The sequence below is a fragment of the Chelmon rostratus genome, chromosome 8 (assembly GCF_017976325.1).
Source record: "Chelmon rostratus isolate fCheRos1 chromosome 8, fCheRos1.pri, whole genome shotgun sequence".
In the NCBI taxonomy this organism is placed as follows: Eukaryota; Metazoa; Chordata; class Actinopteri; order Chaetodontiformes; family Chaetodontidae; genus Chelmon; species Chelmon rostratus.
Window position 1 is genome coordinate 15,088,199 of NC_055665.1, and position 15,685 is coordinate 15,103,883.

Below are 15,685 nucleotides of genomic sequence, written 5' to 3' on the forward strand. Positions count from 1 at the left end.
AAATTGCACCAGCAGCCACTCCTCCGCCGCCGCTTCCCTCCGTTCTCCCTCTTGACCCGAATTGCAATGAGCCGAGCCTCCCGTGTCTGTGCTGCGATGGGCGCTCCCCGCAGGACAACAACAGTATGTTCAACCATAACCACAACAACAACAACACCATCTCTCTCAGACAGCAAATGCAGTTACCACCTCCTCCAGCCCTGTTGCCCCAGAGGCAGGATGGGAAAGGGGCCAAGGAGCAGCTTCAGCCTCCCTTGCAAGCACAGGCTCAGCTGGAGCCTCCTGCCTGCCCTGCTGCCAGTCTGGAAAATGAAGGCAAGAATGCAGATGAAAGCATTATTCTGGACAACAAGAAAATTGTAAAAGTAGAGGACGAAGACGATGAGGAAGAGAGCAGTGGGGATATTGATATTGATGATGATGAAGAGGAAGCTGACAATGATGATGACGATGATGATGATGACACCCTGGTCCCGTCATGCTGTGACTGTCCTCCCTCCCTCCTGGAGTTCTCACTCTCCTCATCTACCTCCTCATCCTCCACTTCCATCAGCTCCTGCTCTGATCTGGAGTCTGACTGTGCAGATCAATCCGCCTCTGTCTGCTCCTCCCAAGACCAGGATAATCTATCTGTCACTCTGTCCACCAAAGACCACTCTCTTCTGCAAGCCCCTGAATGCAAGCCTCCAGCGCGTTCCCCTCCATCCCTTCCTCTTAGCCGCAATCCTTTCCACACATCACACTCCCCAATTCCCCCTTGCTCCCCAGATGAGGGCTACCCCTCTGCACTGGACTCTCCTTCTCCTGACTACTTAGGAGTCAAAGGTGATTCTGAAGTCACCAAGCTAGGCTTACTTGATTTTCTGGAATCAGTAGGGGAGTTTGGGAAAATGGAGCGCTTCAGCCAGGTGATCCAAGTGGCTCGTTGGGATCTGGAGGGGGAGCAACACTGGGATGTGCTGAGGGATCGGCTAGATCACCTGGACCGCTTGGAGAAGGTGAACAGGGAAGTAAAACTGGCCTATGTTGCCAGACTCCACGAGAAGGGACTTGATCTTGGAGATCTGGAAGAGCAGGATCTCTCGGATGTCATGGATGAAATGGGCAACATCGATATTCCCTGGAAGTTGTATAAAAGTCGCAGAGGAACGATGGGAGACTCTCAGGAGTTTTCAGATGCAGGGGTCGACCTCACTGCTCCGTCAGACTGTGATGAGCCTCTCGCTCCTGATTCCCTCACGCCTTCTCCTGTCGAGCCGCCACCTAGACCCCCCAAACCTCCAGCACGTCATGCCAGTGTGAGCTCTGACCTCCACACCTACATCAACATCAGCAGGGAGACCACCTCCATGGCAGTCTCCACCTCTCCCACATTGTCCACCTTCTCCCCTAACTCCTCATCTCCCACATTCACTACTTTTAGGTGTGAGAAACCCCCACCTCCATCTCCACCTTCTATTCCTCCTCTCCCCACCTCTAAACCGGTCCCTTACCTCACCCTCTATACCACTCCATCTCCACCTCCATCTATACCCACCCCAACTCCTCCCATTCCTCCACCTCGGAGGCGCCACCTTGCCAGGAAGGAGGCACAGCGGCTCGCAGCTCTTCAAGCCGAACAAGAAAAAACCCCCCTTTCCCTTCCTCCTCCTACTACACGTCCCCCACCTCTACCTCCTCCACCAGTTATCTCAGTCTCGTCCTCATCTCCCCCTGCCATACCACCTCCACCTGCCCTGCCTCCTCCCCCTTCCTTCCACGCACTGGATGTGGAGATTCGGAAGCTACTGATGCTTGCTGGATTGACCCAAGCTGAGCTCCTCAAACTCAGCCCAGAGCTCAGCGTTTGTGTCGGAGGGCTAGAGGATGAAGGCGATGGAGATAGTGCTATCTTGTCCAGGTCTTCGGAGTCACATGAGTTCAGACTAAGAGAGAGGGGGGAGGAGGAGAGGGAATATGACACCAAGTTGATGGCCAGAGATGGCAAGTTCGATGGAGATCGAAGAGTCGATGTAGCTGAAGATGGCAAAAAAAAAGAGGAAAGTAAAGACACACAAAGAACCACCTCATTCACTGAGATGGCAAGGAGAAGGAAGAGGAACAGCGGTCTGACCTCCGACTCCTACTACAGCACCGCTTTTAGCAATACACATGCAACCAAAGCAAAGAATATGAGCTTTGAGTCTATACGGTATCCCGCCGGGTTACCAGATTCACCTCCCCCTCCCCCTCCTCCTCGTCCCTTACCCCCAATCCCCCCATCTTTGCCACCAGTCAAAGTCAGCACTCTCCCTGCCAACTCTGCACAACCTGAGCGATTTGATTGGCTCATAGCATTCACACCCGATTGTGATGCCCTCCCACAGCCTCCACCTCTGGAAATAAGAAAATCTCAAATGGAAACTCAAAAGAAGCTCAGTTCGTCAGGTTCGTCTCCAGGTTCGGCTCCAAAGGTGACAACTTTTAAAGAGCTGCGTTTCCGCAACAAGAGCACCTCCCCCCCAACAAAGGTGATCACTGACCCAGACCCTGACCCAACAGTTATTACTCCAGACCCAGATATACTGTACAACCTTAGGTGGAGAAGAGAGACAGCAGGCGGCGATGGCAACCAATGGGAGTACACCTCTCAGGCTCAGGCCTTCTTCATGCAGCCACCACCTGCCCTCACCTCAATGGCTGCCCTGAAGGAAATGCTCCAGAGAGCTGACAAGGAGGGTGGACAACCGGAGCTGTGCCCATCACAGAAGATTGGCTGCTCAGTCAGTGACAGCAGTCTGTGGACCTTGGGCCGAGAGTGGGAGTGTGAGGAAAAGAGTGAAGAGAAGGAAGGGAAAGAAGAAAAAGAAGAGGAGGAGGTGAGAGGACGAGCGGATGGAGGAGGGACTTTTGAATCAAGAACTTCAGGTGAGTATGAATTCCCATGATGGTGTTAAGAATAATAAAGGAGGCAGCTGAAATTGATGACACAGTGGAAGGAGTGTGCGCGTGTGTGCATTTGCTTTTTTGTGTGTGTATGGGAGAAAGTAAACACATCAAAGTAACTCGGCGTAATTTGGACGACACAACAGCAGATGATGAAGTGAAACAGATGGTCTTACAGACAGACCGACAGTCAGCTTGCTCACTTTCTCAGCGATGCACAAATTATATCCTTGGACAGTACAATTGAAAGAAACAGAAAAGCAAGGGAGGTGAAAATGTTGACTCATTTATGGAAATGATGTATGGAGGGAGAGCCGAGAGATGAAGGACGAGCGTGAGTCACAGAAGGGGATGATGCGTGATTTGATGGATAGGTGATGACGGGGGATAAAGAGAGGGTGATTTCACAAACGGGACACACTAACAAGACAGCGAAAGCTGGAGAAGGAAGGCGAGCAACATTGAGAGATGGAGGGGTTGAAGACAGCGAAGGGAGTGAAGGTAGTATGAGGAGAAAGAGGAGGTTGGAAACTTTCCAGCCAGTATTTCCTGCACTGCTTATCAAAATGTGATGTCATCACTGCCTTATTCAATTATTCATCCACCCTTCGGACCAAGATCAAGTTACTTATCTCATGCAGTGCAGCAGTCAGCTACATAGACCCTACTACCAGGTTGTCATTGTCTAGAAGATAGAGCAGGCTGTATGTTTAATTTCAATTACTCATATTTGGCCAACAGCAATTGGATGCTAAGTTTATAAGTAAATTGAGTTCTCTAATTGAGGTATAATTACTTTGCAATTATTTCATGACATTACCTTTGCTTTCTGATAGTAAAAGTCAAATGAATTACTATGAGCTGCATGCTGCAACTTGCTTTGGGTAACAAACCAGAAATAGGTGTGTACACCTTTAAGAGTCCAAGGGGTGGCTCTTAGTACACGAACCAATTGCTGAGAGCTCCTGTGAGAGCAATAGGAAGTATCATGTGTTACTTTCAGTTCAAAGACAGCACAAGTCTAACCAAGGTATGGTTGCTTTCCAGCTCATTTTGTAGCCCATAGCTTAGCAGTCTGTCACAGGTAAATTGAGTGCAGTGAAAACTGTGTTGCCACAGTCTCTGAGTCTTCACACAGCCAGACATGGTGATTGAGCAGCAGGGAACAGAACTATCAGCTATCTGTTGACTGACTCAGCATTGCACTGTACGCTGTGCTGCTGGAGAAGGGAGGGGTGGTGGGGATCGAGCTAGAGAGAGGTGGAAAACAAAGGCAGCGAGGAGGAAGAGAGAAGGTGATCCGGAGGTGAGGATGGCACGCACTGCAGTAAAGTACAAAAACAGTTAGCGTAAAGATTGGCACTCGCTGTGTTACACTTAATACTCTCAATACTAGTATGACATGAAAATGAAATCAGATATATGATGACACTTTGTGAATGCCGTTTTAATCATGGTGTCACTGGTGAATGAGTGGCTGATTGACAGATTGAGTGTTTCTATGAGCAGCTGTGAGACTTCTCAATAGTTCTTCTTTTATGGCCCATAGTGTCATGTTCCTGTTCCTGTTAAACCCTCTTAAATGAAAGACTGTGGTTATTGCTCTCCATAAATCAACTCCATTAACGTTCATGCACTGTCAATGTGTAACTGTCAATCAACTGTTTGACTTGTTTGAATACTGCATGATATTACATGATGACGATTTCTGCTGGAATACACTCATGAATGTGCATTTTTCTCTCAACAGACGCTAACATTTTCTGCATCTCTCTCTCCTTCCCATGTATTTGCCACATTTCTTTTTTTCTTCCTTTAACCTTTTTTTTCACCTATCCATCCCATTCTGTTGTTTCCATTGTTTGTCCATTGCTCCGCTTTGCTCCCTCATATATGCTTATGCCCTCTCCATCCCAATCTCCCGCACCTTACAATTTTTGGCCTTTTTACCCTTTCCAAAAAGCAGTTTCCTCCCCCCCACTCTCCCTCACCCAGTCCTCCCAGCCCTACTTCCTCCACACTGCCCTCCCCTCCTATCGCCCAGGCTACTGTAACTCCCAGCCCTTTGCAGATCCCAGACCCCACAGCCATGTAGGCAGGGAGTCCACAGACGAGCACTGCAACACACAGCGGGCCCCTGCTGCCAGCTCAGCTTGTATCCACAGAGATGATTCCAGCAGTGATTTAAGCGCTTGGTTTAAATACCAACCTGTGGTGGATTTCGGTGTAGACTCTCCTTGTGATAATGGGAATACCTTTAACACACACAGGGACTTTGCGTCTGACTCCATGTGCAATTTTGACTCTCTCTACTGCAGTGACTCAGAGAAGCAGAATGGCGCACACACTAAGTCAGACACACCTGTTAGTGGCGCCGCAGAGGCCACCACCCCGTATAAGAACATTGATGTCATGATGACGTATTCAAACGGTGTCAGTGCTATGGGCTCACTGCATACAGAAAAGCGCATACACTCGCACACAGACAGCAGCAACAAGGCCCGGACATCTAAAGAGCTTCCTCCTCTACCCACATATTACCTGTACCACCCTAAAAACTGCCCTCTACATCGGGGTGCCCCTCCTCGTCTCTCCCCTATCGGAGCCCTCTCTCCTCCCCAGCGCTCCGGAGCGCCCCCTCCTGGCGCAGCAGGCTCTTGCCTCAGCTCCCCGCTTTTCCCCCGCTCTCACACCTTGCCTGCCCTCGCTGCTCCCCTCTACTATCCAAACCTCTACCCTCCTATACCGCCCAGGGCTCCCCCCCTACCCCCAAAACTGTACCAGGCTCCTCCGCAGTCACGCGTGGCGAGTAAGATTTCTCTCTCTCTTCTCTCTCCCTACATCTTACACTCTCTCTCTTTGTCTGACATCTTGCTTGCATGCATGTCTGTCTGTCTTACTGTCTTTGTTCTCTGCTCTGGATGTGACGGTCCTCACACTTTGGTCACTTTTTCAACCCGGGGGATTTGCAGTTTTGAAAGAACTGCGTAACTGTAGCTGTTTTATGTATCAGAAGGCGGCTCCCTGCCGGTCATCTGATACGTCTTATCTGCACTGTCCTTTCAAATCTGCAAAGGGCCTTCAGAAGGGTAACAGCTGTTCCTGTCAGAGGGTGTCCAGAGTCACTCTCATCACTCCCTTTCTCTCTGTCTTCCTCTATCTGTCTCTCTTTGTGTCTGCCTTGTCTGGTCTGTCCACCTGTTGTTTTTGTTTTTGCACGGTGTGTTGAACGGGACACATGCATTTCATGCCAAGCACAGCCCAAGCAGCTTGTTGACGATGTTGTAGCGTAAAGATTTTTTATTTGAGTTAACTTTTTTTCATCTTGTGTATGTGTACAATTAGGCCGATTTCAAAGTAATTAAGGCCCACTGCATCCTGTTCATTGAAAGAATGTCTGCATTTCTATAAGTAGTTTATATAAATCCATTTATATAAACATCACACGGCACACAACACCTGCCCTTTGCACATGTGTGTAATGATATCTGACCTGACTGATGTGGTAGCTTACATAGTTGCCCCCCCCCTCCCCCCAAGCTCTTCAGTTACCTCTGTGTGAGCTTATGCTTATATTAAGTATGTGTGGGCGTTTGGATGACTGTATTTGTGCATTTGAGTGTGAGTAAAGATTAATGCATGGGGTCCTGTTTATCCCTGATGCATACAGAAAGTCGTCTTCACAGATCCAGATGTTGAAAGCTCACCACACTAAACCAATATTTACAGGATGTCCTCGCACACTGTTTGTTGTTGTAGTACCATCTGCTTCTATCTGCCTACTCCAGTGCTTGTCATTGCTTAATTGCTCCTGCTAATAATGCAAATGTTTTAGTTATGGTATTTCTGTCTGTGGTGATTCATTTTGCTTCTGGTGATTTTGTATTTTTTTTTGTACTTGTACAGTAAGTAATTGCTCTTTTACTGTCGCTGTCAGCTGTTCGCAGTGTCTCATTCGCCGGCTCTGTACAGAGGACAGAGACGTCCTGGATGGGCGAAGATGTGAAGCATCCAGTGAGAGGTCTGGGCCTGTCCTCTCTGTGCCTGCAGGAAAAAAAAGGTGTGTGCTCTCTTGTCCGGCTGTGTACCTTTGCCCTTGATGTCTGTAGCTCTTACAGCTTAACTGTAGACCATTGTTCTTCCCTCCAGCTCTGGTCAGTGCCGTCAGCGTGGCAGTGGAAGCCATTTTGGCCCAGTTCAGTTCTTCCCGGACTGTAGTTCAGAAGGTCAGTCACTGCTGAATCTACATCACTGGTGGGATTTTTATTAGCAGAATTATGATGTTGAGGGCTTTTTTGTCAGTTTGTTTCCCTGTCGATGAGTGTTTTTCCTCACATCACTCTTGATAACAAATATTTGTATCGAGAAACTGAATGTCATTTTGTATTGAATGTTTTTATTTCTGACAATGCTTTCCTCCCTTCCTTCCTTCTTGTTCTGATTCTACATATTTTGCTGTCTCTCCTCAGTCTCTCTCAGTTAACAAGGTACTAGAATATCTTTGATAACCCAATCTTGTAGTATTAAGAATTTCTTTGTAAACTAACTCCAGACTCCCCCAAAAATCATCTCTCATCACATCAAACCGATCCTCATCATCTCCATTTCTCTCAACCCCCCATTTATGTGTCCAATTTTCCTTTCCTCCCTCCCTTGAGTCATCCTTTCTCATCTGTCTCTCCTTATCACTGCACATCATCTTCCTCACTCTATCCCATTTTCCTCTCCTCTCTCCTCCTCTCCTCTCAGGCCTTATCAGGAGACAGCACTATAAATCCATCCCTGGGCCGTCTGGTGCTGCAGTGCCTCTGCCCTGCCCTGCACAGCTTGCTGACCGATGGCTTGAAGCCCCACCAGAGTGACCTGATCGCAGGCAGGAGGCCAAACTCCGCCTGGGGTCTGGTCCAGGCCTCCACCAGGCCAGGTAGCACACCAGGATTGCAGGAAAATTAGCATTTATAGACTTGAATTTGATATAAGCCTATTATTTCTCTGTTGTTGTTTTTTTTCTCCCATGGATGATAATGATAAACCCTGGGCTTTGTCTGTCTCTCATTTTCCCACACATCAGTCAATACTTTTTGATTTTTGTGTCTGAAATGCTGAATAAAGCGAACAACAGGATGCAGATATCGATTGGCTTATGAGTGCCAAGTTTCGCTGCAACTTTTCACTCACCTCTGTCAGCTCCTCTGTTGATTCTCTCCCTCACCCTCTCTTTTGAAATACATTTTCTTCTCTTCCTCTCAACGCATTTTTCAAGGTCCAAAAACACAGGCCTTGTTCAACCTCCAAGTTCGAGTCGGAGAGCTGCCCCAGCTCCGACAGTCCAAACACAGGTTCAACGCATTCCTCCTTGGCCTACTGAAGTAAGCACTAGCTCCTAATCGTCTCTGGTGTCCACTGGTAGCATGACAGTGCTGAAATGAATAGTTAAAAATGGAATATACTGTATTTTGACTTCCCTGTACATGTCCTCTTTGTATCCTCTCCATTCTTTCCTTCTAGTGCCAAGCTTCTTGATTTCTGGCTGTCTCACCTTCAGTCTTGCAGCGGTGAGTTTCCTTCACTTCCGTCTCATCTCATTCTTGTGGGCGTGCATGTACGTGACCATCGTCTCTCTTCCTCTCAGATGTGCTGGAGACATATTATCGTCCCACCTCCTTTATGCGTCTGTCGTTGGCCCCCTGCCAGCCTCTGTTCGAGGAGCTGCTCCTCGTGTTGCAGCCTCTCAGCCTGCTGACCTTCAACCTCGACCTACTCTTCCAGCACCACCATTTAGAGCCAGACAGTCACAGTCCAGAGATCCCCAGTCCACCGTGTCAGGATGCTGGGTTCCAGCTCTCAACAGAGGGGTCCCAATCCAAAATCACGGGCTGCAGATATATTGAAAGCCTGTCAGAAGTAGACTTCGGAAGCCCAGAGTATCAGGCAGCCAAAGAGAAATTGTCTCCATTGGCTAATCCAAAGAATGAAGGATCAGAGGAGTCAACACATAGCAGTGCTGCACCCAAACAGGCTTCGGTTAGTCTCGGGCAGACTAGTCCTCAGCTGCTGTGGGTGCAGGAGAAGGAAATTGGAGAGCTACCTCCCCCTAATATTGAGGAAGACAGCCTTGCTCAACAGGCAGGACAGGTACTTATGTTTGTGTGTGGCTGTCCAGAGTCTGTAGTCAAATACATTTGTGCGATCCTGTAGGACTGACATTTTTTTTTTTTAAACACAGGTTATCCAGCAGGGATGGGGGGCTGTGATGCGCTGGGGAGGCAGGCTGAGCCAGAACCTGGCTGAGCTGAGCCTGAAGAAGGAAGAGATGAGGACGGATCTGCCTGATCTCCAGGTCCAGGCAGGAAGTGACTTCGCTCCTGTCAGCAGTGGTGCTCAGGTGCCCTGGGGTCTGGGGCGGCTCTTTGGAGCCTCTAAAAGTCCCAACAGTCCACCAGGTCACACACCACCAACCAGGTTAGCTATTGATTAAAAATCAAGAATACACAATGCAGACTAAATCTCTATATGGAGAGGAAGCAATGAATTACTCAATCACTGTAATTACTTAAAGAAGCTCTTAAGTCACTGCTATATTTGACATCGTTTTCTTCATGAATAAACTGCATGAATGGGAACTGTGATTCTCCTCTGCCCATCTGTCCCACACTCTCCCTGTTTTTCCCCATTCCTCTGATCCTCCCTCTCTCTGTCTCTGCAGGCGTCCCTCTCAGTGGCTGGCTCCCGGTGTTACCGCACTGACTCGAATGGTGAGCAGCAGCTCCACTCCAATAATAAAGAGGGCCCCGAATCCCCAGGGAGAGAGTGAGCCAGAGTCAGAGAAAGATGTTGAAGCACTGGAGATGAAGGACAAACCCAGACCACTCAGGTACAACAGGCATGGTTGGATGCTGATGTTGGATGTTGGATGCTGATGGTTGTGGAGGGTTTGCTTTTCTGCGAGCTGAGAAGGGGAGAGCCAAATAAATGTTTCTGTTGTTGCCTCACAGCTGACATCTCAAACTGCGGCTTCTGTTTTGATTGAAGGACGGTACATTTTAACACTTTTTACAAGCTTTAGAAATAAATGAAAATATTAAAACCTTCTTGAATCAAACCTGAAATCTCAGACAATGGTAGCCAAGCTTTGATGCAAGGTCAAAATGTAGGATTAAAATTTTTTTTATAACTTTTTTATAACTTACAAGTACTATATAAAAATTTACCTCCCATCCATCCCTATGAAACCCATCCCTCCACCCAACAGGCAGTGCATTTAAAATGTAAAATAATAAACTATAGTAGTTAAATAAAAAGAAAAAAAATGCATAATATACACAACAGTCATTCGCTGGACCTTAACTAAAATGAATGAACCCATGTCTGCTGCATGTCCTTCTAATTCAAAACTGGAGATAGAGTTGCTCCTTTAACATCCATAAATAACATATCCATAGATTGGAACAGACAGGGATTTCAGGGAAAAGCATCTCAATCAGCTGCTGCTGTTCCAGAGTGCAGCTGCCGGAGTTTTACCAAAAAAAAGGAAATATGACCGTGTTACTCCTGTGCAGAGGTCGTTACACTGGCTTCCAGTAAATTTTAGAATTGATTTAAGAATTTTAATGCTAGTTATTAAAGCCCTACATGATTTGGTGCCCCAATATCTCTCTGACATGCTCGTGAGCTATGTACCAGTCAGACCTCTCGGGTCATCAGGAACAGACTGGCTGGTTATTACCGAAGTCTCTACAAAAACTGGTGAAACTCCTGTTAGCCTTTATGCTTCCAGGCGCTGGAACATCCTACTCACTCCAACGCTGACATCTTTTAAAACTAAACAGAAAACATTCCTTTTTAGCCTTTCAGTAGTTTGATTTGCCTGTTTTAATTAGTATTTCATATGATTTTTACTTATTTTATTGGTTTATTTTTAATGGTCTACTCTTAGTTGTCGGTGTAACTGTTGGTCTTAATCCTTATTTTTATTTAACCTTTTTTATTCTTACTCTTTTAATGGTTTAAACATGTCTCATTTTAACTGGTGGTGCTCTTAATTATTCTATGCTCTCCATGGTTTTTAACTCACATGTATTATTTCTGTGTTTACTTTAATTGTGTGTACTCATGTCTAGTGTTTTACTGTCCACATTGTTTTTGTGGCTGCAGCTTCTGTGGTAGTTTATGCTCTGTGCAGCACATTGTGCTTCCACCTGGAATGAAATGTGCTATGTAAATGAAGTTTTACTCGCTTGCTTGCACAGATTGGGAGTTCAGCTCATCAATTCACTGGTGAACTTGTCCCTTAGTGTCTGTAGGGACACAATTTGCACTGTAGTTTAAATTAAATTTACAGTAATGTCACTTTTTGGGCCTTTGTGTTCTGGCTTTTAGAAAACATTGATCAGCCTGATGGGGAAGCAATATTTTAGTGTCATTAAAAAAATTAAAAAATTATTTATTATTTATTAATATTATTTTGATAAAGTAAAATAGGCATGCCTTCATCCATAGCTTAGGTGTGGCAAATAAAATGGATGGTTAACATAAAAATACACTGAAGCTCATCAGTGTACTTGCCTTTTTCAAGGTGACTAGTTGTAGCGTATTTTCTCGTCTTTAAATGACTTCTTTCATTTTCTTTTTAAAGTAAGGCCAACCAGTGGGGGGAGGGGAGATCAGAAGCATTCCTCTTATCATTTTTGTCTTTGAAAGATTGCATTTGGTGACTCACCAGTCTGACTTGGAGCAATCCCGCATTGTGACTCATTCAGGATTTGGTTACATCGCATGTTAAAGATGACCTTACTGTTTGTGGTTGGTGTATATGTAGACTGTCAGGGCTGAGGAGACCTCTGCTGTGTGTCCGCAGGTCAGTCCGAACGCTGTGTGACCACACTGGATCAGGTTCCGAGCTCAGCTTCTGCAAAGGGGAGGAACTTGTGGTGTTAGGAGGAGTCGATCAAGACTGGATTCGCTGTCGTCAGGGAGACAAAGAGGGGCTGGTACCTATTGGCTACACCTCTCTCATCATGTGACTTCGGCACCATAACTGCTGCACTCAATCAATAAAAAAAAAGAATAAATAAATACATATATATATTTTAGGCGAGTATTGAGAGGTTTTGGTGAGGCTCCACTACTCTGAAAGGGATATTTCACGCCTGCTCGGTTAGAGTTTGAGTTGAGGGCGTAGCACCATCTGTTCTGCTTTTCGTCGATCAGGAGCCGTCTGCAGCCCTCTCCCTTTATGAACATATGGGAGTGTTATTTCCCCATCGCAGTCCATCCAGTTTGGTAGCATTAAACTAATGGATTTCAACAGCAGGAACGCAGCAGATGGTGTGAAATAATGACTCAAGTCAAATTTAGATCGTTTCACACTGGAAGACCTTTGATCTGGGAGTGAAGTATCCCTTTAAATGTCCTTTTCTCGATTTCTGCCTTCCTCGTCAGCCACTGATTTGAAAATGATCACAGGGGAAATTCTGTGCAATCAACCACAAGCAGATTGAAGCGCTTTCAGATCAGCGGCTGCCCGTTGTGAGGAGGCGACAGTCAACAGCCTGCTAAGTAGCCACGCTAATGTCTCTAGCCGTCGGCTGTAAAAAGTCATGGCTCGCAGGTTGTCGAGTGGAGAAAGCATGTTAGAGTACTGAGCTGTAGCTCCTGTTGCATACTGCGTAGTAATGTAGTGAATTGTAGCCGTGTAGATCTGTGTTCTATTGACCTTTCACCCCTATTGAACTCTCACCTTTATCGCCTGGTTCATGTGTGTTTGACATGTTTCTGCTACTATATTTGACTGTATAAATATACATAAAAATATATATATAGGTATATAAATTGAGAGTGATACTACCAAGATAGATAGAAAGATAGATGAACAAGAGAAAGCCGATAGTAAAACACAAGCTTAATGCTGTGGCCACACTGAGGAAGCGGATGGTTCAAAACCAATGGATTCGTTCTTTATCTTTACATCTGCAGCTTTACACAGACACTGAGTGGTTGTCATACATGGAAAAAAAAGAGTACCGGTACATGTGTTTGTTTTAATTATGATATCCACTATCTTCCCTCCTGTGTGCTTTATGTATTGCCAGTGTCTTGACATCATATTCATAGCATAATTAGATTAGATCTTAAACACTGTATGCATTGTAATGTGCCATGAATGCTTTGATTGAATGCCAGAAAATTATTTATCCATCCCACACAGTTGTCAAATCTTATCAGACAACAGCAATCTGTAGCTAATCTCTCTACTCAGCCAAAACCCAACGTGTGTTGGAATAGACACATCACAAAACTATGCTCAGCTCTTGTTCGGCACTATCTGACCTTATATTTAATGCAGTGAGAAAAGCCCAGCTGTATGTCACTCATTAGTGCTACTGTAAAGTCTGTGGGTTTGGTGGCTGGTCTTCACCTCGTACCTCAGCTTTTGTATTTCTCTTAACCCTACCTGCCATGTTTGCTGATCATAATCATTGATATTAATGATAGTGGTGGAAGTGATGTTGATTCCAATGTTGCTCATATGAAACATTGCTTTGTGTCATATATTTATTGATTATTCTCTCGATTCTGTATTGCGGACTATGCATATGGTTAAATGTACAACAAAAAGCCTTTTTTTGTTTGTTTTCAAGTCATTTTGAAATAGTTCAGTTGTTAAAGTTGATATAAAGGAGCTAGATTTTCACTGGTTATGAAAGACTGATACTATAGGACCTCCGTTTAATTCTGCAGGAAAGTTTCATTGCTATTGATTAATCAGGGAAAGCTCAGTTCTTGAAAGTTTCCTCATGTTATTGTGTCAGTGCCATGTAGCATGACGTTACTGTCACTATGGCAACTGTCCAGTAGCATTATGTCAAGCCAGTGCTCATAACTTGTAACGTATGATCACAATAAAACACCATCAAATGGATGATACCTAGGTGTTCACAAGAACCTGCGTCTAGATAAAGATAAAATATCGGTTGACACATTAAAATGTGTTAATAGCTTTTTGGTTTTTGTATTTTTATTCAAATGTGAGGTTCCAGTCTAAATTCATTTGTTTGAAAGCTGTTCATTTATTGTGCTATTGTGCTATTTATTGACCTTGAGGTTTCTGAAAGGAATAGCTCTATCTGACCCATCTAGTGTCTCTCTATCTATCTGGGTTCATTATGTGTGTGTGTGTGTGTGTGTGTGTGTGTGTGTGGGAGTGTGCACATGGCAGCGTATGTGGCGGTGAAAGCAGAGATGAGTGTTAGCACATCCTGCACTTTCACTTATGTGTGTGTGTAAGTGTAACTGAGTTATGCACCTCCTTCTCCTCCTCCTCTCTTTCTCTCTCTGGTGTCATGTAGCCTGTAGACATCCCCCTGTGTCCTACTATTGCATATAGCTCAGTGCCCCTATAGTGTCAGTCACTGTCCACCTCCTGCATGTGCTTGTTTGTAAATACACCAAATAAAATGATCAGTATAAACGAAACCTATGCAGCTGTTGGACTCGTATTTTTGCACATCTGTTGAGCCATGGAGGATACCTCACTCTACATTACATCACATGACCTGTATTTGCTGCCCTGTGAAATGTGGCAGGAAACTGAGTCAGATTGCAAAGGAAGTACAGACTCACAATGGAGCCTTCTTTGAAACACTTTTAATACCTAACTCCATTACTTTCACTGGGAGTACTTGTCTCGTGTCTTTGCTTAGATCTACAAAATCCCTGGATGCCCTCGGATGTTGTGAAGGGCAGAAAGAGGAGAATAAATCCGGAGTGAGCTGCAGCCCTCCCCCATCTTGTAACCGTGTTCCTTTCATAGCGTCCTCCATTGTGGGTCATTATGGAGGACAACAGTGTGAGATATACAATCTAACACCACTAGATAGCACTGTTAGCTCAAGCTGATTCAAATCACTGCAGTAACCTCCCAAAACACACACACACAGACACACACACAGCAAAAAGGCCGCACATCTGATACACCAAGATTCTGCTGGGTTTAGTACTAGTAGACATAAAATGCTTTTATTATTATGGTTATAGAGGCAAAAAGTCTGAGCTGACATTCTATGGCGTTGAGTTATAGCTGTTTGTTTTTGACGTTTTGTTTTTCAGATGCACATTATCAGAGGCAACAGGCAAAGGTTACATGACATGCAAACTAGATAAATAACTCTTTATGTGTACCTTTGCTATAAAGTTAATCATCCACTGGCAATAATGTAGTGCTCTTAGTTAAAAAAGGAAAGAGGAAAAATATACATACAGTATGTAAACAGTCAAAGAAATTGCACTTTCTTGGCTTGTTATTAGAAGCCACACTACTGAAAGAGAGCAGAAGTTTAACACTGGAAAAACTAATTCACTGTCACTGATTGTCTGACCAATAAAAAACAAAAAAATAAAAACAACGTACGCTCAGCTAAAAAAAAAGACAAATTATGTAATTCTACAAAAAAAATCATATACAATCATAGTCAATTTTAAGGAGAAATGACTGATATATTGGTCAGCTGTATAATCTGTTAAAAACATGTTAGTAAAATGAAAGATTTGATTATTATGTCTTTATGTATAATCCCAATAGTATTGTCATGTATAACACTACTTTTACACGCTACTGCTGATAGAAGGAAAACAGGTCTCTCTCTCTCTCTCTATGTACATTCACATGAAACTAAACGCTTATGGTTCCTTCCACTAAGTGGATTAGCCCAATGCTCCTAAGATGAGAACAATCTACTTCGCAACTGTACAGAAAAAAAAT

General features: G+C 44.9%; 1 protein-coding gene across 3 annotated transcripts; it reads left to right on the plus strand.

The window, feature by feature from the left end:
• Positions 1–1,790: 1,790 nt before the first annotated feature.
• Positions 1,791–14,394, plus strand: rusc1 (RUN and SH3 domain containing 1). 3 transcript variants are annotated; one of them, XM_041942585.1, is made up of 12 exons: positions 4,209–4,231; positions 4,676–5,734; positions 6,863–6,985; positions 7,075–7,151; positions 7,395–7,412; positions 7,675–7,849; positions 8,189–8,294; positions 8,434–8,480; positions 8,558–9,060; positions 9,152–9,387; positions 9,632–9,799; positions 11,783–14,394. In XM_041942585.1, exons 2-12 carry the CDS (start codon positions 4,819–4,821, stop codon positions 11,946–11,948), a joined length of 2,535 nt encoding a protein of 844 aa, XP_041798519.1. In that variant the 5' UTR covers positions 4,209–4,231; positions 4,676–4,818; the 3' UTR covers positions 11,949–14,394. The 3 variants fall into 3 exon arrangements, with proteins under 3 accessions (XP_041798518.1, XP_041798519.1, XP_041798520.1); XM_041942586.1 differs by lacking the exon at positions 7,395–7,412 and having other exon boundaries at positions 4,210–4,231; XM_041942584.1 differs by lacking the exons at positions 4,209–4,231; positions 4,676–5,734; positions 7,395–7,412 and adding an exon at positions 1,791–2,907 and having other exon boundaries at positions 6,863–6,946.
• Positions 14,395–15,685: the final 1,291 nt, after the last annotated feature.